This window comes from Leucopleurus acutus, assembly GCF_964270905.1.
Source record: "Leucopleurus acutus genome assembly, chromosome: 11".
In the NCBI taxonomy this organism is placed as follows: domain Eukaryota; kingdom Metazoa; phylum Chordata; class Mammalia; order Artiodactyla; family Delphinidae; genus Leucopleurus; species Leucopleurus acutus.
This window is the reverse complement of record NC_139152.1, coordinates 55,684,217-55,706,668: the sequence shown is the minus strand read 5'-3', so window position 1 is coordinate 55,706,668 and position 22,452 is coordinate 55,684,217. Positions and strand designations below refer to the sequence as shown.

The 22,452-nt window shown below is 35.6% G+C and overlaps 1 protein-coding gene across 1 annotated transcript in view; it reads left to right on the top strand.

Moving 5' to 3' along the window:
- MDM1 (Mdm1 nuclear protein) overlaps window positions 1-19,024 on the top strand; it is a gene marked incomplete at its 3' end in the record, with an annotated part of 28,356 nt that extends 9,332 nt beyond the window's left edge. The window contains exons 5-15 of the mRNA XM_082849461.1: window positions 905-1,072; window positions 2,341-2,444; window positions 2,526-2,625; window positions 7,484-7,513; window positions 7,839-8,014; window positions 9,086-9,379; window positions 10,464-10,576; window positions 10,667-10,764; window positions 15,744-15,996; window positions 17,611-17,670; window positions 18,912-19,024. Of these exons, the coding sequence (XP_082705587.1) occupies window positions 905-1,072; window positions 2,341-2,444; window positions 2,526-2,625; window positions 7,484-7,513; window positions 7,839-8,014; window positions 9,086-9,379; window positions 10,464-10,576; window positions 10,667-10,764; window positions 15,744-15,996; window positions 17,611-17,670; window positions 18,912-19,024 (1,509 nt within the window). The remainder of the gene's footprint in view (window positions 1-904; window positions 1,073-2,340; window positions 2,445-2,525; window positions 2,626-7,483; window positions 7,514-7,838; window positions 8,015-9,085; window positions 9,380-10,463; window positions 10,577-10,666; window positions 10,765-15,743; window positions 15,997-17,610; window positions 17,671-18,911) is intronic.
- Between the last annotated feature and the right edge of the window lie 3,428 nt (window positions 19,025-22,452).

Genomic DNA, 22,452 nt, shown 5'->3' with positions numbered 1-22,452 from the left:
CTTGATGATTAGTGATGTTGAGCACCTGTTCGTGTACCTGTGGGCCATTTGTATGTCTTCTTTGGAAAAAAGTTCCTTTGCCCATTTTTAATCAGATTGCTTTTTTTTAATTGAGTTTTATGAGTTCTTTATTATTTTGAATATTAACTCTTTATCAGATATATGATTTGAAAATATTGTGTCTTGGTTTGATGTAGTCCACTTGTTTATTTTTGCTTTGGTTGCCTTTGTTTTTCGTGTCAAATCCAAAAAACCATCATCAAGACCCATGTCAAGGATCTTAGCCTATGATTTCTTCCAGAAGTTTTATTGTTTCAGGGCTTACATTCAAGTCTTTAATCCATTTTGAGTTATGTATGGCACAAGACAGTGGTCCATTTTCATTCTTTTGTGTGTAGCTGTCCAATTTTCTCAACACCATTTATTGAAGAGACCCTTTCGCCATTGTATGTTCTTGGCTCCTTTGTCATAAGTTAATTGACCATATACATGTGAGCTTATTTCCGGACTCCTTATTCTGTTCCATTGATCTATATGTCTGTTTTTATGCCTCTTTGCCCATTTTCTAATTGGGTTGTTTTCTTGCTGTTGAGTTGAGTTCCTTAAATATTTTAAATATTGACCCCTTATGAGATTAATGCAGATATTTTCTCCCACTCAATATGCTGTCTCTTCACTCTGTTGATTGTTTTCTGTACAGAAGTTTTTTAGTTTGATGCAATCCCATTTGTTTTTGCTTTTGTTGTAATGGATGTTAATTAGACATGTGAAATGAAATTACAGTCGTATATAATTTTCCCTTTTTTGTATCCTATGATTCAACTTCATATGTGAAATTTTTTAAGCAATTGAAGAAGTTCTGTATATTTAACAAAAAACTAAACTAAAGTAATTTTTTTTTAAGGTTTTCCACAATAAAAGCAAATTCGTTCCACAATTCAAAGGTAACTCATTCATCCATGAAACTGAATACAAAAGAAATTTTAAGGGTTTATCTCCAGTGAAAGAACCAAAACAAAGAAATCATTTGAAGGAGAACGGAAATTTTGAAACAATATCTCCTGAAAAGAAGGTATTTATCAGCTCTTTAAACAAAATAAAATCCTCATGATTTGAAACTCTCCACGTTTTCTTTTACTTACCACCATTTGGAACTTTACAAATTTCCTTTTACTTATCACCATTTGAGATTTTGTTTTTAGCTAGTTCACTAATTTGTTTATTTATTCACTAAATGTCAAATGTTCATCTAGCACCTGGTAGAAACCAGGCACCAGGTAGGTACTGAGAATACAATGATAACTACACTAAGCCCTAAGCAGTTCTTGGGTCAGTGGGGAGACAGATCTAAATAATTAAATGTAATACAGTGCAGCATATGCTTAGCAATACAGCAGGTAAGTCTGCTATGTCTAATATCAAATGATTGTCCTTATAGTAATGTGAGCTCCAGGGGTTACAGTGGTGATGGAAACACATACTTTAAATTAAATAGTGGAAATCAGATAGAAACACACATCCACACATGTATTTTAAACCATAGCTTTAATATGCCAAATTATAGCCAGTATAATTCACACGATTTACCTTGGTATATACAAATGTACTTCTCTGTGTGAAATTACAGCTGTTTCAGTTACAGCATCAGGTTAAAATTATTGTAAATTATAGGTAAATCAGGGGTAAGTCCTATTTTTTGATCTCCTGGAATGTCATACCTGAAATGTTATGGGTTCTAAGAATAAAAATTATATGACTAAAAGTAAAATAATTTATATATATATAAATATACATATATAAAAATTATATATGCATATATATAAGTCATACATATATATTATATATGATGTATATGTTTAATAACATATATACTTGTTGGACCTATGATGTTCTTGAAAAAAAAAAGAATTAAGTTATTCAGTAAAGCTGTGTGCTAACTTACAATAATTAAGTGGAAGGTCCCAATGAGTAACAATTAAATGTAAACTTAGAATATCAAGGGAAAATGTAAGACCAGTGTTCAATAGGTCGTTAACATAAAGTTTATTTATTTAGATGTTTGTTAATTAAAACTTTTTCCTAGCCAAGTATCTAAAATTTTTATTGTTAGAAAATGAAACCATATCCTGAGCTATATACTTCAAGAAACTAACCAGATATACTAGTTTCAAAACTTGCTTGTTGATTTTTTATGATTTCTATGTTATCTTTAGTAGTTAAAGCTTACTTTTAAAAACAGAATTGTAATTCAGTATCCAGCTATACTTTACAACATCTGTGTTTTCACTTTAATGTATAACATAAATTGAGCATAAAAAGTTAAAATTATTTTCATTTTAGTATAATAAAACAGATGATCCTTTAAAATTAGAAGCAGAGATGGAATCAAAAGACTTAAACCAACCTAAAAAGAAACTTACTCCTTGGAGACATCAAAGGCTTGGGTATGTATTTTGTAAGAAAAATATCATGGTATTTAGATGATCAACATGGTGAAATATTTACTCTCATTTCATTTCTGTTAGGAAGGTGAATTCTGAATATAGAGCAAAATTTCTGAGCCCAGCCCAATATTTTTATAAAGCTGGGACTTGGACACGTGTGAAGGAAAACATACCAAATCAGGTGAGTGTATAAGCTCAGGAAGCCCACATGTTCTTTGGCACTATATCAGTTTGATTTCACAATAGTTTCACCTAGTAATAGAGATGACAGTATGAAAATGTATGATGCAGTAATAGCACTAAAAGTATCAGGAACTTCAATTGTATGTATGAGGATATAGTTTATCAGTGTGTTTAGTTTTTTTAAAAATACTAGCTTAGAGATTAGTATTATTATAAGGTCTTTAAAGTTAAAAATGTTTTTAAAATCAAATATTTATGTTAATGAAGTCAGTTTATAGAATTGTAGCATTATAGATTTGATTATTTTATAACCTTCAGACCTCTCTCAATTCAAGATTGATTAATTTTTCAAGATTAGTTTATCTGACTGACGTGCCCTGTTAGCATGTACTAATAGTGCAGTCTGCAAGCACAAGGAAGGAGTGGCCTGTGTTGATAGAGGTTTGAGTTCTAGTGTTGGGATACCCTGACATATGGGAGAAATTCTGAGGATCCTAAAGAAAGGTTGGAAGAAAAGGGTAATTCTAGAATTGGTGAGTGCTAGTTTAGTACTAGCTTCTTATAGCCAAAGGATAAACAGTGGAGCTTTTTTGGTTATTGCGTAGTTAGCATCTTTTAAACTACATCTTGATGGTTTGCTCCCCTTTCTGTGTGAATAAGCTAAATGAGAACATTTTGGATTAGACATTATAAAGAGAGGGATAATTTGGATGGGGAATGAATCTTATTTAGCTCCATACTTTAAACCATGGCTAACAATTATGTGTAATCAGCCTCTGACACTTTGAGCTTCTGGTTCTTGGCTCTGGCAGCTCCCAGACCTATGTCCTGGTGACGATATTGGGTTGGCCAAAAAGTTCGTTCAGGTTTTTCCATACGACATCACAGAAAACCCGAACGAACTTTTCGGCCAACCGAATATTACTGGGGGCAAAATTCTTATACTCACCTTGGTGAAATCAAGTTAAAAATGAGAACATTGAAAGCAGCCATGACAGAAGAAAGGAATTGAGTCAGTTTTGAATTCTTGAGCAGTTTCTGACCATGCCAGACCTCCGTGAGGATCTCTGTGCCTGAGGAGTCTGATGGGGAATGGGGGAAAACCCCAGGCAAAGGCAGGAGCAGAGTGTGGCCATAGAGGGCGTGTGTGGCCAGTTGGTAGGTGTCAGCCTCTGCCCTGTCGTGTTCCGGTACTTTGCTAGGTTGGGTTCATGAGAAGCTCCTTGTTTTGGAAAGATTATCACTTAGTCTGAGACTTCTTTGAACTAAGATGAGTTGGTATTTAGGCCTCAGATGTAAACATTTAATGGACTCAGAGGACTGTTATGTCTGGAGTCGTGATAATGTGACAGTCCTTATCCTGCCCTTGTGGAAGAGAACATTTTTGTTTTTGTTGTTAATTTAAGATTGGTCTTTAAGATTTCCTATTATAATATCTTGGTAATGTGACTTTTCTGAAGGTTTGTTTTATTAATTGCTATAGGTGGTTGAAAATGTTTAAATTATTAGAATAGTTTGCCTTAACTTCATGGTCAAAATCATTCAAAAAAACAAATTGGAGTTAGAAAAGAATAAGAATTTTTAGTTATGAGGTTAGCGATCACTGATAGTGCTAATAGTTTTAGTCGATCAGGTCATAGACATTTAATATGGGCCATATTTTCTTATATCTTACATTTTTTTCCCTGGAAGATACTTACTGTATGTGGCTGATTTTGAGGTACCTACGTATAAGGTACTCCCTCATTTTCCTACTCCTAACATTTCATGGAATATTATTCACACTCGTCAAATGCATTTGGACATCAGCGACTTTTTTATCATTAGAATATTAACGCACTTTGAATCATGTTACAGTTTTCTAGTCCATGTATCATCTTCATTTCCCTCTTTCTTCTTTGAGATATTGTACTTTTTAAATCTATTTATAGTCTAGTCACTAGATATTTTATCCTGTGTCCCAAGTTCCTATTCACATAACATTAGGGTAGTTGATTTTATTTGTCCAGTGGTTGTATATTTGTTATCTCTATACTATAACCAGTGGCTCTATTCCTAATGCTCGCTTGAAGGCTGTTTTTTAATAATAATCAGCAACTGCAACTGTTAAGTCCAATCCTCAGAATAACTACTGGATCTGTGTTAAATGTCTTTTTTTCCTGATTGTTAGGTAGTCTTCTAATCCTCCCAACTGCATTGGTTGAGATAATTTTTTTCTAATGTGTCTTCCAGAAATAGGACTTTGTTTCAAGATGAAGTGCCACATTGAGACATTCTGTAATTTGACAGACACTGTAAGGACTTTTAGGTATAAGATGACTCTTCATTTTCAGGGGATGATTTTGGGAAAAGGAGTATTTTATTCCCCAGTTTTCTGAGTTTGAATTTTTCACATATAAATTTTAAACAACTTAGTTGAATTCTTAATTTGGGAAAAGAAATCCAGAAAGGAAAACGTTCTACTTATAGCATTTAATATTATGTAACCTGATGGTGTTACTTGACCTGAAAAGGGGTGTGTGTGTGGCTTTAACTGAGTTAGACATGGTTTATTCATATCATTTTTAGTGGCTCCTTTTTTTGGCTGTAGGGATTGTTTTTAATACTGAGTTCACACCATTGATTTTTTTTTCTCTTTCTAGTAGAACACCTTACTTTGGAAATATCAGCATCCTATTTTTTCATCTGAGTTTAGGACTAAAGAAGTTTAAAATCATGTATTTGTAAAATATAACAGTACTAAGATTATTAACAAAGATTGCTGATAAAGCCAATTTAAAACATTGAGTTTTGAATGTCAGTAACAAATAGAACTGAATAAAGTTTTACAGAATTTCTGTATCTCCCCTCCCTTCTTTAAAAAAAGTTGATGTCAGATAAAACTAGGTCACTGTGTACATGGAGGGGATGTTCGTCCATCCTCTCATTCATCAATCAGTGAGGTCCTCCCGTATGGATAGAATGCAGCCTTCTCTGCGGCTCCTTCCTGCTCCACCTTACACACAGTGCAGGACTGGTAGGACCCCCTTTTGAAACCACTCCTTCAGTTTATATCTCATTTGTTTATTATGGCATAGATCGTACCAATATTATGATAATGATTTATCATATACGAGGAGATCGGCCTGCTCTACCAGATTGTGAGCACATTGAGTGCAGGAACTTTCTTGCTTATCTTTGCTACCAGCCGTCTAGCTCAGGCCTAGTGCTTAGTCCATACTCAGGACAGGTTGTGGAATCAATGTTGAAAGGCTACATTCTCCCTCACCTCAAGGAGTTCATAGGTTAATGGGGAAGAATGACACAAGCAATAATTCCAGAAGAATGAAATAAGTACTAGTGGGGATATGCACCAAGGGCTTTGAGAACCCAGGGGGGAGGAAGTGATCCTAAGGCATGAAGATTTTATCCTTTAGGTGATGGAGTGACCATGACACATTTGAAGCATGGGGGTACTTATGCTTCATAAAATCCGGATTATATCAAGGCACTTTATTACAAGCTTCCCATGCATTCAGAATACACTGGTTAAGAGTTCAACAGACTCAATACCTATTAAATGCAAAAACCATTATTAGTAATTTTCTTTAAAGTATAAGAGTTGAAAACATGATAAATGAACATGGCTTAATTTTTTTAACAGTGAAGAAAACAATATTTTGAATTATCTTTTAGGAATGTTTCAGGTTTGGTTCATTAGAGCAGTAGGACTCTTTTGGGATTATGTGTTTTCTTTTGCCCTGGCAGGCGCTGTCCTTTGCTTTGTCTGATTCCCTAGAGATGTAGCACTTGCATCTCTCTGCATCAGTAGTATTTCCTTAAGGAGCTGAGGATATGTTTCTCCAGTTGCTTTTGCAATGCCAATTTTCATTATTTGCTTTTTTGCCTTTAAGTGAGAGAAAAGCAGTTTTTTTCTTTGCTTTTATTTTTTTAACTTTTTATTTTATATTAGAGTATAGTTGATTAACAATTTTGTGATAATTTCAGTTGTACAGCAAAGTGATTCAGTTATACATACACATGTATCTATTCTTTTCCCATTTAGGTTGTTACATAATATGAGAAAAGCGATTTTAGCAGACAGTATCCAGGTATCCTTTTAAGGCTAATATTTGTATTTATGATAGGAAAAAATGATACAGTTTTTTGAGAATAAATTATTTTAAGCAGATTATTCAAAACTTTTAAGCTGCAACTTAATTTTTTTACATTGTGGAATTGTATTCAGGGAAGCCAGAAGGTGGCAGTATGATGTATAAAATGAAAGCGTTTCAATGAGTATAAAAGACTCCTTTTCACGTGAAAATATGTTATTTGCATATTAGGGAATTCAAGTCACCTTATATCAGTAGTTCATCAGAACTTTTTTTTGGTATCCTGTTGCTTTGTCGAATATATTACAGTTATTATTTTGTGGGATATTCTTTTAAATTATGTATTTAATACTGGTTTTGCTGATTACAAGGGAATGTTGAGGAATGTGGAGAGGAAAGCCTCATGACTCTCTCAGTGGAGCTTCTGTAGTAGTAGCAGCAGGTGTATATAAGCCCAGAAGTAAAGACTGGGGCTAGGGGTTTCTGGCATGTCAGTACTCTTCCAGAGGTGGGGAAATAGTAATTAGGTTACCTTGTTGCGGACAGCATTCCACCCATGCAAGAACGTGGTTGATTTTCAAGGCAATGTTAAAGTATCTTGGTTACTGAATTAAATGCTACTGAAAATACTAAAAAAAAAATTGATTGACAAGTTTGGTATATATTTAGAAGGAAAAATAATAAGGTATTTCAGTGATTCCCATTAATATTCGATTATGGCATTAACCTGTCATTAAGTATGTTTCTGTATTCCTCCCCTAGGGTTCTCTAAATGCCATGTGGTATGCGGAGGTTGGTTGCTTTTGAGTTTTTAAATCTGTAATAATGCATAGAGTACTTGTGTAATTTCAGTTGAAGTAAGAAGTAGGTGTCGATATTTTTCTTAGCTGCTGCAAATTTCTCCCTGCCTGCTGGCCTGAAGTAAAATAACTGCACTGTGCATCAGCTTGACTGTTTTAATTTCTGCTTAAAAATGCACATAGTATATGTGGCTACTTTTGCCTTTCTTTCTCCTTGGTCTCTGGCTGTATTTGTACAATGTCTTGGATATGCTACTTGGTGATATTTGCAAAGGAGCATTTACAATGATACATGATATCTCAACTCTCCTGCATAGGTTAAAGAACTCCGAGAGAAGGCTGAGTTTTATAGGAAACGAGTTCAGGGAACTCATTTTTCTCGGGACCATCTGAATCAGATTCTGTCTGAAAACAACCGCTGTTGGGATGTCTCCTCGACCACGAGCTCAGAAGGAACCATTAGTAGCAACATTAGAGCACTAGATCTTGCTGGGTGAGATGTTATTTGTGGATGGTGGAAAAGTATTTTATAGATTATGTAGATCATGGAATTACATAGGAAAATGATATGAAGACTCAAAAGTCGTCTAGTCTAATGGAAATATAGCAGCCACTTATTACATTTCATTATTTTTAGTTTATTCTCTGTGAAAAGTAAAGCTATACATACTTGCTTTACACGCTTGGGTAGAAATAATACATAATTTAAATCTGGAAGATTGGATTTTATAAAATTCCTTCTTAGCAATTAAGAGTAGACTAGGGATGACTATACAGTAGACGTAAAAAACTTTAAAAAGTAAAACAAAAAGAAAAAGGTAACAATAATAAAAACTTAGAGAATATTATCTATTAGTACATTTCCATTATCATTCATTAATGGATTTTTGTGGTTAATATGGAACTTCCACCCTGATTCTATGGAAGAATTCTCTGCTATTTTGGGTTTTAAAGTGAACACAATTAAACTGTTTCTAAGAGGAATAGCACATCGATTTGTAGCAAATAAAATAGTTTTTGGTTTTTATAGTGTATTAGTGTAGCCATACATACCAAATTAACTATAAATTCTAATTATGTGACATCTGATTTTAAAAGTTCATCACAAAATCTGTTAACAGTGACTTGAAAAGATTAATATATCTAAAATATAAAATTGGAATCAGCTTATTTGATCCATAAGTACACATGAGTTTGTGCACAAACCCTAACTGAGTAACTGAACAAGTTAGACCATGTGAGGGGGTCCTAGTTTATGTATGCAGAGGCCACTCGAGAGATACATGTGAGTTTTATCAGCAGTGGTGCAGGCATATATGTGTGATGGGAGGAGTAGAAGGAGATAAATATAATTTATTTTGGAATATTTTAATAGATTGTAACTTTAACTTCTATTGTAAAATGAACTCTTAATTCGATTTTTTTCTTCAGTATCTGGGCAAGGCAATATCAGTGGGAAACAGAGTTGTGAACGATGGAAGGCAATGATGGACTTATTAAAATAAGTATCAATTAGAAACCTCAAACTACTCAATTTAAAATAAAACTTATTTTTGTTATGCAGAGATCCTACAAGCCATAAGACTTTGCAGAAATATCCTTCTACAAAACTAGAAGAAAAAAGACCTATCTTGGAAGAACAGCCCCAGAAAACTACCACAGAGAAATTGGGTGTGTCAGATGCTCCCATACCTGTTAGAAGGCGTCTGGCTTGGGATGCAGAGAACACCACTGAAGACACACAGAAACAGCCAAGAGAGGAGGAGGAAGAGGAGGAAAGGGACAAGCAGGTTAATGTGGGAGAGCTAGAGAAGTTAGAAGTACAGGAAAAATCTAAAGCAGACAAAATAAAAGAAGGGTGAGCGTTTTAAATTAATCAGTATATAGACGCATTATTGTTCACAGTTAATATGTATTTCGTTTTGTCACTAATTAATTATAGTGGTTTACACTTTGGTTTTATGACTAATAAAGAGCAGATTTTACTTTAATGTCACGAAATAGGCATTTCTTTATGGTTTATATAATTTGATTCACTCAGGTATTTGAGTCACCACTACTTGGTAGTTGAACACTTGAACATTGAGCTACTTGGGGAGGAAGTAGTTAGGGTTATTTTCATTTATATTCTCCTAATTATGATTTGCTAGATATCTCTGGAAGTATGACTTTGTGACTTGAAGAAAATAACTGATATTCTTTACTATCAGATGGTTATACTACCAAAAAGAAAGAAAAGACGTTTTGTAATATTAAAATAAGTGATTTCCTACCAAATGTAAAATAGATAGCTAGTGAGAAGCAGCTGCATAGCACAGGGAGATCAGCTTGGTGCTTTGTTTCCACCTAGAGGGGTGGGATAGGGAGGGTGGGAGGGAGATGCAGGAGGGAAGAGATATGGGAACATATGTATATGTATAGCTGATTCACTTTGTTATAAAGCAGAAACTAACACACCATTGTAAAGCAATTATACTCCAATAAAGATGTTAAAAAAATTTTTTTTAATAAAATAAGTGATTTCTGCAGATAGCTAATTTCCATTGATTTATATGCAGAATGCTTTGGGGAGTGGTTCTCTGCCATTGGTTATGGTATTTTTTTTGTCCATAGTCTAATGCCCTTAGCATTCATTCGTGAGTTTTGCAGCTAATATGGAAGTTAGGTTCTGATATAATGGAAGAATTCTCTGGTGTGTTGCTGACTTGCAGTGATCTTAACTCTTTTCCAATATTCAGTTACTCTTAACTGTGCGTAGATTTGCTTATTTTTTTCAGAAACAAAATGGCCTTCTCTTATAGGTCTATAGTTTAATTGCATATTTGATGGCAAAGTATTTTTTTATTATATTTTCTTTTTTTATATTTTTTTTATTATATTTTCAAAGTATTTTTTTATTATATTTTCTGGAGGACATGCTTCATAATTGTTTTAATTTGTAGGTCGGAGTCATCTTCTGTGTCCTCAGGAAAAGGAGGCAGGCTTCCTACTCCGAAGCTAAGAGAACTTGGTGGAATCCAGAGGACTCATCACGATCTTACCACTCCAGCTGTTGGTAACAGGCAAACACTGTGCAGTTCTTATTTCACCTGCTTTCTCTACATAATTTATTAATCAAAATATAACATCTTTTGCATTTTTCTAGGTGGTGCTGTTTTAGTGTCTCCATCTAAAATGAAGCCTTCAGTTGCAGAACAGAGAAAAAGAATGTCCTCTCAGGATGGCTTAGAAACTTTTAGGAAGGTAAATATTTATATTTTGGAGAAAAACATCTCTTCAGGAAGTGATTATTTTAGTCACATGCAATAAGTGAATGAGAGGTTCCGATTTTAGAAAATTCTGCCTATCATATATGGAGATGATGCTCTTAACTTACTTTCAGAAGGCAAAGGCATTGAATTGTTTTTTTGGGTAGTGGCACTGTATTTCTGCTATACTTTCAATTTTTGTCAGTAGTGACAACAGGAAGAGAGAGAAGAAAAGCAATACTATTGATTGAGCATCTTCTGTGGCAGTTTTGTTCCAGCTATGTTCCAGATGCTGATTTAACACTAGAGATGTAGCAGTGAAAGGACCAGGTAAAAATCCTGGCCCTCACTGAACTTACATTCTAGTGGAGGAGAGAGACAATAAACAGGATAACTAGGTAAAATGCATAGTATTTTAGATAGTGATAAGAACTAAGGAGAAAAATAAAGCAGGGGAAGTGAGTAGGAAGTGGCGAGGGAAGTTCTCACTGAGAGGGTAACATTTGAGCAGAATCTGAAGCAGGTGAAGGACTGACCCATATGCATATCTAGGAAGGCATTCCAGGCAAAAAGAATAGCAAGTGCAAAGTCCTCCAGGTGAGAAGGTACCTGATTCTTTGAGGAATTCTTTGAGGAACAGGCAGGAGTGGAGCTGAGAGCAAGAAAGGGAGAACAGGATGGGCAATGAGGTCAGAGGCATAACGAGGAACTCAATTGTGTAGGGCCTTATAGGTCATAGCAAAGACTTTGAATTTTATTCTGAATGAAATGGAAAGCCTTTAGAGGGGCAGAGGAGTGATATGATTTGACTTGGGTTTTTCCAAGGTCACTCTGGCAACTGTATTGGGAATAGACAGTAGGGGTGCAAGAGCAAGGGCTTGAAACTGGTTAGTCAGTTACAATATCCAGGCAAGAGGTGATGGTCATTTGGATCATAGCAGTAGCTGTACCAGGAGCTAGATTTGGTTATTTTCCATTGTCTACCCCTTGGTTGCTGGTAGGCAGAGGAGTCATTAAACTCACGGAACACAGTCATTTTTTTCCTTTGTTTTCTTACAGAAGCTACTATTATAATAACATTAAATCTGTAAGTCATTCAGTTTGCAGTGAATTATCCCTGTCATTCAGTTGCCCGTGGTTAATATCATTCTGTATCTCTTTTTTTTTACCGTAGGAATTAGGAAGACTATATTATATTATTCTAAATATTTTCACCTTGAATTGTGGGAGTGTTATGGGACAGCAGCAATTTGGGGAACTTCTGTGGGGATGATCATAATAGCTAGCATTTACTGAGCACTTACTATGTTCTAGGCTCTGTGCTAAGTACTTTACATGTGTTAATTTGTTCAGTCTTCATAATGGTGGAGTAGGATTTGTCCCCAGGCAGTCTGTTCTCAGAGCCCACATTTTTAACCCCTAAACAACACTGTCTCACAAGACTTGAGAGTAGAATTCTCATGATATTGGTTTGATAGTCAAGTACCATCTGTACATTTTAAAAATGATATTAAAAACCCAAGTGTATGTTAGCTCACTTCATTCAGCAGATGTTTCTTATCCATTTACTTACATGCTAGATGCTGTGGTTGTGATAATGAGCAAAAATAGACATGGTACATGATTTTGTTGAACCTACAGTCTTGTGAGAATCACACCCCCAAAAAAGTAAAATTAAAACTAAAAATAGTTTCAAAGAAGTATATAGTGCTGTCCTGGAAGGAATTGACCTAGTCATGGAGATCAGGAAGCTTCTTGAAAGTCAAGGATGCTTCTTTGAAGAAGTCATAATTGAGTTGAGATATAGAGGAAGAAGAAGAGTTAACCAGCTAAAAAGGGAGGGGAGGAGAAGCATAGCATATGCCACAGTCCCGTGGAGAGAAAGGGCATATTTTTTTGTTTTTATTTTTGATGTGGACCATTTTTTTTAAGTCTTTATTGAATTTGTTACAATATTGCTTCTGTTTTATATTTTGGTTTTTTGGCCACGAGGCATGTGGGATCTTAGCTCCCTGACCAGGGATCGAACCCACACCCCCTGCATTGGAAGGTGAAGTCTTAACCACTGGACCGCCAGGGAAGTCCCATGGACATAGAGTTTTAGGAAACAAAGACCAGTGCAGTGTGTGGCAGGGAGCAGGAGCACGATGAGGCTGGAAGAGACAGCAATATTGAGAATTTCTTTCATCTCAAGTAAAATGGAAAACGACTGAAATATTTTAAATATGAGAGTGTTGTGATTGATTTATGTTTTGCAAGATCTCTCTGGCTGCCGTGGAAGGCAAGAGTGGACTGTGGATACCTTTGAGAGCCCATTGCAGTAGTCCTGATAGGAGCTGTGATAGCTTGGACTAAAGAGGGTGGGCATAGACGTGAGTGAAACTGAAGAATTGTGTAAGGGGAACAATGTCAAGGCCTGGAGCTGGGTTGGATAATGACTTCTAGGTTTCTGACTTGCCCAGCAGGATTGATGGAGAGTGCCATGCACTAAGAGAACTCTGCACGAAAGCCATCTTTGGAGGGGAATATCAGGAGTTTCGTTTTCATTCACTCAGTTCAGAATTTACTGTGCTCTTACTATGTATCAAACACTGTTCTGGGATCTGGGGATTCATTGGTAATCAAGATAAAATTCCTGCGATCGTGGAACTTACATTTTCATTGGGAGAAGTAGACAAATCATTTTTTAAAAAAGAATTTCAGATAGTAGTAAGTGCTATCAATTAAATAAAACTGAAAATGACCTCCAAGGGGTGGGTGAGACTGCTTTAGTTTGGGTCATCAGGACAGGCACCTCTGAGGAGGTGACATTTTAGCAAGACCTGGCTGATGAGGGAGGTGCCCATGCAGAGATCTGGGCTGGAGATTGTTTTCCAGGTAGAAGGAACAGCAAGTGCAGGTGAACAACAGTGAGCGTTTCATCGGGAGTGAAGAGGTCTGTGTGACTGGAGCCTGGAGAAAGCAGGGGAGAGGGTGGGAATGAGGGTGGAAAGGGAGTGGGCAAGGGAGCTGGGTAAGGAGTGGGATGTTCTTCTAATGGCACTGGGAAGCTCTTGGAGGATTTTAAGCAGTAAAGCAGATATAGATCTCTGATAAACTTGATAACTAAAATCACTCTGGCTACTCAGTGGAGAATGGGCTATACTGGGGGAGAGTAGAAGCAGTGAGGCCAATAAGGAGGCTTTTAGGTTCAAGAACAGATCATAAAGTCAAATTAAACCTGGGAACCCCATGTATTACAAATATTCTATAGATTTAATTCAGGTTTTAACAGTAATGAAACCAATTTGACAGAAGTTCCAAATTCTACATATATGTATACAAAAAGAAAAAACCAAAAGAACGATTTTCATAAGAGATCTTTGTAATTAAAAAGGGAAGCAGGGGCTTCCCTGGTGGTGCAGTGGTTGAGAGTCCGCCTGCCAGTGCAGGGGACATGGGTTCATGCCCCGGTCTGGGAAGATCCCACATGCCACGGAGCGGCTGGGCCCGTGAGCCATGGCTGCTGAGCCTGCGTGTCTGGAACCTGTGCTCCGCAACAGGAGAGGCCACAACAGGGAGAGGCCACAACAGGGAGAGGCCACAACAGTGAGAGGCCCGCGTACCGCAAAAAAAAAAAAAAAAAGGGAAGCAAGTGGAAAATTTGTGGTTTTATCTTAGATCTTGATTTAAAAATATTTGTTTTTTGGATGAGACCCCAGGCTATCTCCCCTTTGAAGCAATAAGCCCTCTAATTGCAGAAAATGATGCCTAAGGTCAGAAAGCAATGTTTTGAACATTACATTGATAAACTCAAAGTTAATAACTAAAGGCAACAATTACAAGGAATGATCAGGAAAGTTTGGGGCTATATTTGATACTACTTGTTTACATTCTCCTAAAAAGTAAAATTATACAGGGACTTTTCTATTCATGATATATTATCATTGTGGAAAAACAGAAAATACTGAGCAAACCAAAAAAGAAGGTAATTCATACCTACTGTTCAGAAACATCCGTTGTTGAATTTGAGTTTAGATATATAGTGTATTTGTTTATTATACTGTAGATAAGTTTTCATAATACATTTTTCTTGCCTAGCAATGTATTGTGAACATACATCCATACCATTAATTTATAATCTGACTTTTAATTGTGATATGATGTACGATCTATAGTTATACTATAGTTTTTTTTTAACTAGATGCTCATTGTTGAAATGTATTTTTTAAAACTAGATGCCTATTGTTGTTATTTCTTAGTTCTACTTTATTTTGAAAAAATGCTCTAAAGAAATCCATTCTTTACCTGCATTTTTGTTCATATTGTCGTTACCTATTTTTATGTAAATACTCCCTAAGTATTAATTGTGTGGTCAAAGAGCCACAGTATTAAGGTTTTTGCTATATTTTGCCAGCTCCCCTGGAAGGTTGTCCTACCAGTAACACTGGATAAGAGTGCCAGTTTTCTGCATCCTTGTCAGCTCAGGGTATTATAGTTTGTTTGTTTGTTTTAATTTATCTTTGTAATTTGGTAAGTGAAAAATTACTACATCATTGCTTTTATTTTGTAATTATTTGATTATCAGTGAGGTGTGGAATATGTTTGCTATTTGTAATTTGTATGTGTATGAATTGCTGACATGTATCCTTTTTCTACCTTTAAATTAGGTTTATCTTATTATTTTTAAAGAAATGTTTATGTAACAGTGATAATAATTCATTGTCCGTCCAGTAAGTTGTATATTTTCCCCAAGTTTGTCATTTTTCTTTCGTTTTTTAAATATTTACATATCTTTTGTTTTTACTTACCTAAATATCTTTATCTATATTGGTTGTTAGGCTTATAAACCTTCCCCACATGGAGGTTACATAAATTTTCCCCATATTTTTTCCTACTGCTTTTATGGTTATATACTTTTGTGTGTTTAAATGTTTGTTTTGTTTATATACGTACACACGCATGTATGTATTTTGTTTTGTTTTTGTCATTTAGAAAGAAAGTCGTGCTATACCCCTCCTGACTTCTCCAGCTGCTGGTCTAAAAACAATTGATCCCTTGCCTTTGAGGGAAGATTCTGAACCCAATATCCCCAAATTTGCTGAGACAACTCTTCCAGTTTCAAAAATTCCAGAAAATCCAACTAACACACCTGGGCAGTCTCCATCTCCACCCTGTGCCCCATCCTACTGGCATCCTTCTCGTCGAATTCAGGGCTCCCTGAGAGATCCAGAATTTCAGCATAATGGTAATTACTTGGATTTTAGTTTTTTGTCTATTAAAATGAAAATACTGATAGATACAAAGGCTCTGAGTATATACTATGTATTAATAAGTTGTGTTATTTAGCTTTTTAGTTAATGTAATAGATTTCTTTAAATAGAAAAAAAATCTCATCTCTGGAACACTCAGTTGTGCTGTACCCAAGTTCACTTTGGTCTAAGTGTGAGGTGTCTCTCGTGTTCTTTCCCATAAACATCCAGGCAACCCACTAAGTGCCATAGCACCTCTTCCCCAGGCGTGACAACCAAAGATGTCTTCAGACATTACCAAATGTTGCCTGGTTGTAGAATTCAAGGTCATAAAATATTTTCCTTTCGTTTTATTAGGTGTTGCTCTGCTGTTTTCTAACGTCCACTATTATTATGACTGAGAAGTCTGAAGCTCTTTTTATTTTTGATCTTTTGTATGTGGCTTTCTTTTTTTTCCTGGCAGCTCTTGGCATCTTCTCTTTATACCCAGTGCTCTGAAGTTTTATAGTGGGTCCCTTTTCATTCATTTTGCTAGTACTCACTAGACCTTTTCAATCTGAAAAGTCATGTTCCTCAGTTCTGGGAAATTTTCTCAAGTTATTTAGTCAGTGATTTCTTCCCCTCCACTTTCTATTTCTTCCTTCCAGCACTACTATTTTTCAGATGTTGGACGTGTTGAACATGATATTTTCTTATCTTACCTCTCCTATTTTCCATGTCTGTCTTTTTGTTTATATTTGAAAGGGTCACTAATTTTTATCTTCTACTTGAGTTTTTAAATGATATTTTGCTATATTTTTAATTTCTAAGATTTTTTAAACACTACATACTCCTTTTATACAGCATCCAGTTCTTATTTCATGGATGGCATGTTTTATCTGTTTGAGAAGATAAATGATATATATAATACCCCTATTTTGAATATGTGCCCCCAGTTGAATCCGGTGTCCTTCAGTCAAAGTAGCTAAACCTTCTCTAGCAATGAGACCTCCATTCCTCTTTTGGGAGAGTTACCCTGCTGTACAAATTCGAAGAAGGATCTGGCAGACTTTTGTAGAAAGACTTTCAACTAGATTCCTGACTCAGTTTTACCTTTGCTCCAACTCTCAGTGGTACTCAGAACTCCCAAAACCCCAGCCATCAGGGGAGCAAATTGGTTGCTTCTTGGTATCCCTCCTCTGCTGCCAAGGATTCAGCTCACTTGGCTATGACGACCACATACTCACTGCCCTTCCATTTGCTTCCCACTTTCCAAAATTTTGTTGCTGTTTTCTTGCTTCCCATTTTCGCTGTCCTGTGGGTTTATATCACTTTTGTAGATGTGTGTAGTCCAGCTGCCATCTTTAAAGAGACGCTTACTGTATTTCTTTAAAGTTAGAATAGATCAGTATTTTCACTGAAAAGAATCCCAGGAGATTATCCATTGTTTGTTTACATATTTGCTAAGTACATTATGAATTAATGAATGGCCCTTTGGCAGTAATTTCTATTAAAGTTATAAAATTAATAAATTTTCTGACAGCCTACCTTCACTTAGAGTTGACTATAAATAAGATACACTGTTGGGTGGCTTTGAAGGATAATTTCTTCTGGCTTTTTTTTTTTTTAAGTGGGAAAATCAAGGATGAACAATTTCCAGTTACCCCAGCAAGAAGCCTTTAATGATGAAGGTATTTTAATAGTCAAAGAACACAAGATAAAAGTATAATGTTTTATTATATAGTAGTTCATAATAGTATGATCTTACATTTGGTTAGCACTTTATAGTTTACAAAGTACTTCCACAGATGTCATTTCATTAGAACCTTGAAACCCTGTGAAGAGGGTGAAATTATCCCCATTTTATAAATGAGTAAACTGGAAAATAAGCCTTGAAGAATCTTTTTTAAAACAAAACAGTTGGCAAGAGATTGTGCCTAGCATCACACCTAAGGTCAGTACTTTGTTTTACAGCCTGGGTAGCTGGTGGCTCAGGAATTCAGCCTAGCATTATATCCATCACTTTTTTCATATGTCTGTATATTCTTAAAATAAATATAATTAGGGAAAATGAATTTTTTTTCTTTCGTTTTGACAAATTCATTTGCTTCTAATAGTGGCAGGAGGAATTTTGAATTCTCAGTGTTGAACAATTGAAATTACTATTTTAAATGCACCCTAAGAAGTATGAAATTACTAAATTTATAAATTTTGAATTTGAAATTAAATTTGAATTAATACTTTATGTATTATAGCTTCACACACATTAAAGGTTTTCTCTTAGCAAGTTTGAGACTTTTCAGAATTCAGTGAGCTGGAAATCAAGTTGCTATGTTTCGAAATGCCAATATCTGGACACTTTGAATCCAGTTCTGTTTTCTTTTGAATGGAAGAACAGTGTTTACAAATAACTTGATAAGAGATTTACTTGCTCCGATTGTGGAATTTCACTAATAATGAAGGGTAGCGTATTAAAGTCAGACACTATTTCTACATTAAGTGAAATTATTTTAGAAATGTGATGTGAGTACCATGTTAAGGTATGGCATTTCATTTTTAAAACATTAAAGTTCTTCTGCTCAAACAGCTGTGCTTTTTAAAGTAGGACGAGACAATATGATGAAGAACTGTTTCCGAGTAATACTGAAATCACAGGCCAGGTGTTTAGGTAATGACATAGTGGGATTTCAGGAAGGAAACAGAATGCTCATTTAACATTAAAATGTTTGATTTCTAAATATGATAAACTTGGAAAATTACTATGAACTATCCTAAAAATGTCGATATCTTGTATTTTAATAGATTACTGGTTTCTGACAGAGTCAATATTGACATTACAAAGCTTGATGCTTTTAATTTGCTGTTAATGTTTTGAAACATAGTATTTTTATAAGACATATTTTTTGCACTGAATATAATTCTTTCGTTGCAGATGAGGACAGATTATCTGAGATTTCTGCTCGCTCTGCAGCTTCTAGTCTCCGGGCTTTTCAAACTCTGTCACGAGCTCAGAGAAGGAAGGAGAATTTCTGGGGCAAAACATAATTAGACATACACCTAGTTAAGTTGCTTTTATCTAGGGGAACCACTGGCATAATCTTCTTTATTGCTTTACTATGTTAAGACTACAAGTGTTTGGATTTTTTTCTAACGTTTCCTACCTAAAAAGAATTGTTTGATTTTTCAATAGCCAATTCAATTTACTTGGAAAATTTTTAACATAGGTTCATAAAAATTTAACTTTTGAAGAATTCGTTTTGCATCTGTCCCAAAGTACAAAGATATAGAGTATATAGTTCTTCACATGTTCTAACTTGTATTAGGTGTCAGGGGTAGCTGGTAGAATTGTGAATTTCACCTATCCAGAGAATATTCTTAAAAATGAATAAAGTGAAGTAAAAATTAAGATATAAGTGTGAAGTATACATTCCCCCCAAGATTGGCTTTATGTATGTTTACAGTTGTAGATGTCATAAAATGAATTTGTTGTTCCTTTAACTTTTGCTGTGGTGTTTATTTTTATTTTAGTACCTTCTGTATATGGTTACAGTGTTAAAATAATTGTTCTTTAGATTGAAAATACCAGCTTTTGTATATACTTTTCTTATTTATGTAACAAAGTTTGCTGAGAGAATATGTATATTTTTGATCTTTGTGTGTATTCTGTTTGTATAAGGACTTTGGCTTACATTTGAATAATGTCTGAATTTTGAAAAATTATTTGTAAAATGGAGAATTATAACTTTGTAGACATTTTGAAATAAAAATTGATCAAGTGTTTCAGTTCTGTTTGTTTCAAGGGTTTGGCTTCTCTAGAAAGTTATTATCTGGAACAAATAATTATTTTTTAAAAACATTCTACTCACAACAACTTAAACATATCATACTTCTTTTGCAGCTTGTTCCAAATGCAGCAAAACTGAGTCCACAATGTTTTTGCACAAATGTAGGAAAAATGTAGACTTCCCAAGGCAAACTTATTTTTTAAAAATTTAACACAAACTTTTTTTTTTTTAAGAATTTTTGTTTTTAACATATTTATTTTTGGCTGCACTGGGTCATTGCTGCACATGGGCTTTCTCTAGTTGCAGTGAGCAGGGGCTACTCTTCGATGCGGTGCATGGGCTTCTCATTGCGGTGACTTCTCTTGTTGCAGGGCACGGGCTCTAGGCGTGCAGGCTTCAGTAGTTGTGGCTCGTGGGCTCTAGAGTGCAGGCTCAGTAGTTGTGGTGCACGGGCTTAGTTGCTCCGTGGCATGTGGCATCTTCCCAGACCAAGGCTGGAACCCATGTCCCCTGCATTGGCAGGCAGATTCTTAACCACTGTGCCACCAGGGAAGTCCCTAACACAAACTTCTTGACTATACTTCTTTACTCTTAGGACATGTTCTGTGGTCTTACTCTTTATCTTGCAGGTCATGATAAACTTAATTTTCTAAAAAGTATGGATTTCATAAAATATTTACAATAGATAGAAGGTACTGAAGATGATACACAGAATATTCATGCCTGTTGGTTAGAAAGCAAATGAACAGTCTGTTCTAAAGTGCTTAATTTGGTTGAGTGTTTTTGCAAATCACTGATTCACAATAAGTCTTAAAGATCTTATGTTACCATGAGGTTATAAAGAACTGTGGTCATGCAAAGTATTTGCTTACATTTCACAGACCTTTTAAAAATGTTTGTTGATTTAAAAACTAGGGCACTAAAGATGGAAATAAAAACTAGAAATTAGTGTATAATTGGATTTTAGAACACAGAACACAGATCATCTTGGCTTCTATACAAATGTGTACTGAGGCATATTGTAAAATAAATTTGAAACATTATTTCTCTGGAAGCTTAGACGTATCATTGTGTTCTTTCTAAAAAGCTTGTTAGTTTAGTTGGTTAGCATAGAGTTTTCAATGGCTGACCAATGATCTACAGTAAAGAGAGGAATTATAGCTTGCTTGCAGGGAATTGTGCATAACACACAGTCTGTTTTACCTAAGCCACAGAGTGTAGAATCTGGATATACCCTTTGGATAAGTCAGACCACATGAACTTGGTCTATCAGGTGTTAAGATGGATTAGGGTATGGTTATCATGAGGCTGAGGTCATTACCCCAGCCTCCGCATGACACTTTAGCTTTGCAGTATACTTCTGACTGCCTCTTAAAAGCCCTATTCAGAGGCCCAAGGGAGAGAAAAGTGTTGAGGGCTCAGTACTATTTCATCATTCTCCCTAAAAGAGCAACTCAAAGGACATGCATTTGAGTTGGTGAGTGGTTTTAATTACACGAGAAATGCTCCATGAGATTTGCTGGCATCTAGGAGTTGGAGTTGTTAATTCAATTTTATATCAATTTTATTAAGGCATACTTATGTACAATCTGCAGTTATTAAAAATTTTGCAGCTCAATGAGTTTGGAAAAAATGTGTACATCGTGAAACCAACACCACAACCAAGATACATTGTATTTCCATCATGGAAAAAGTTTCCTCATTTCCCTTTGCAGTTCAGTCCATCCCTCCACCCCTGGTCCCCAAGGCAATCACTAATCTGTTTTCTGTCAGTATAAATTAGTTTACAAGAATTTTATTATTTATTTATTTTTGACTGTGTTGGCTCTTTGTTGCTGCGTGGGCTTTCTCTAGTTGCGGAGAGCAGGGGCTACTCTTCATTGCGGTGCACGGGCTTCTCACCGCGGTGGCTTCTCTTGTTGTGGAGCACGGGCTCTAGGTTCGTGAGCTTCAGTAGTTGTGGCATGTGAGCTCAGTAGTTGTGGCTCCCGGGCTCTCGAGTGCAGGCTCAGTAGTTGTGGCGCACGGGCTTAGTTGCTCCGCGGCATGTGGGATCTTCCCAGACCAGGGATTGAACCCATGTCCCCTGCGTTGGCAGGCAGATTCTTAACCACTGTGTCACCAGGGAAGTCCCACAGAATTTTATATAAATGGAACTATCTTTTATATATGACTTTCACTCAGAATGTTTTTGAGAGTCATCTATGTGTTGGGCACCTGTTTCCTTTTAATCCACTCATTCACAGTGGACTTTTGGGTTATTTGCAGTTTCGGATTATAATGAATATTTGCTATCTGTGTGCAGATCTTTGTAGACATGTGCTTTAATTTCTCTGGAAAATCCTAGGTAATTCCATTTTTATTTATCTTTAATATAACTTCTACTTTACGTATATGGTACACACCCAAATCACTGTTATAAACTGGTGGTTTGGTCGTTTTGTCAAAATTGGTATCTCACAAACTAGACAGGGGAGCAAATGTCAAGATCACAATGGAAGTAGCACAGCTACTGCCTCTGTTCTTCCTTACCCCCATCTTCACCCCAGATCCTGAGATTCTCATGTGTCCCTGGCTGAGAACCCAGATAAAAATGCACAAACACACATATATGGGAGACTTTGTTCAATTCAATTTCATACATGTGTATGGGAAGGCATGTTCATGTTGGATCTCATCTCGATCTCT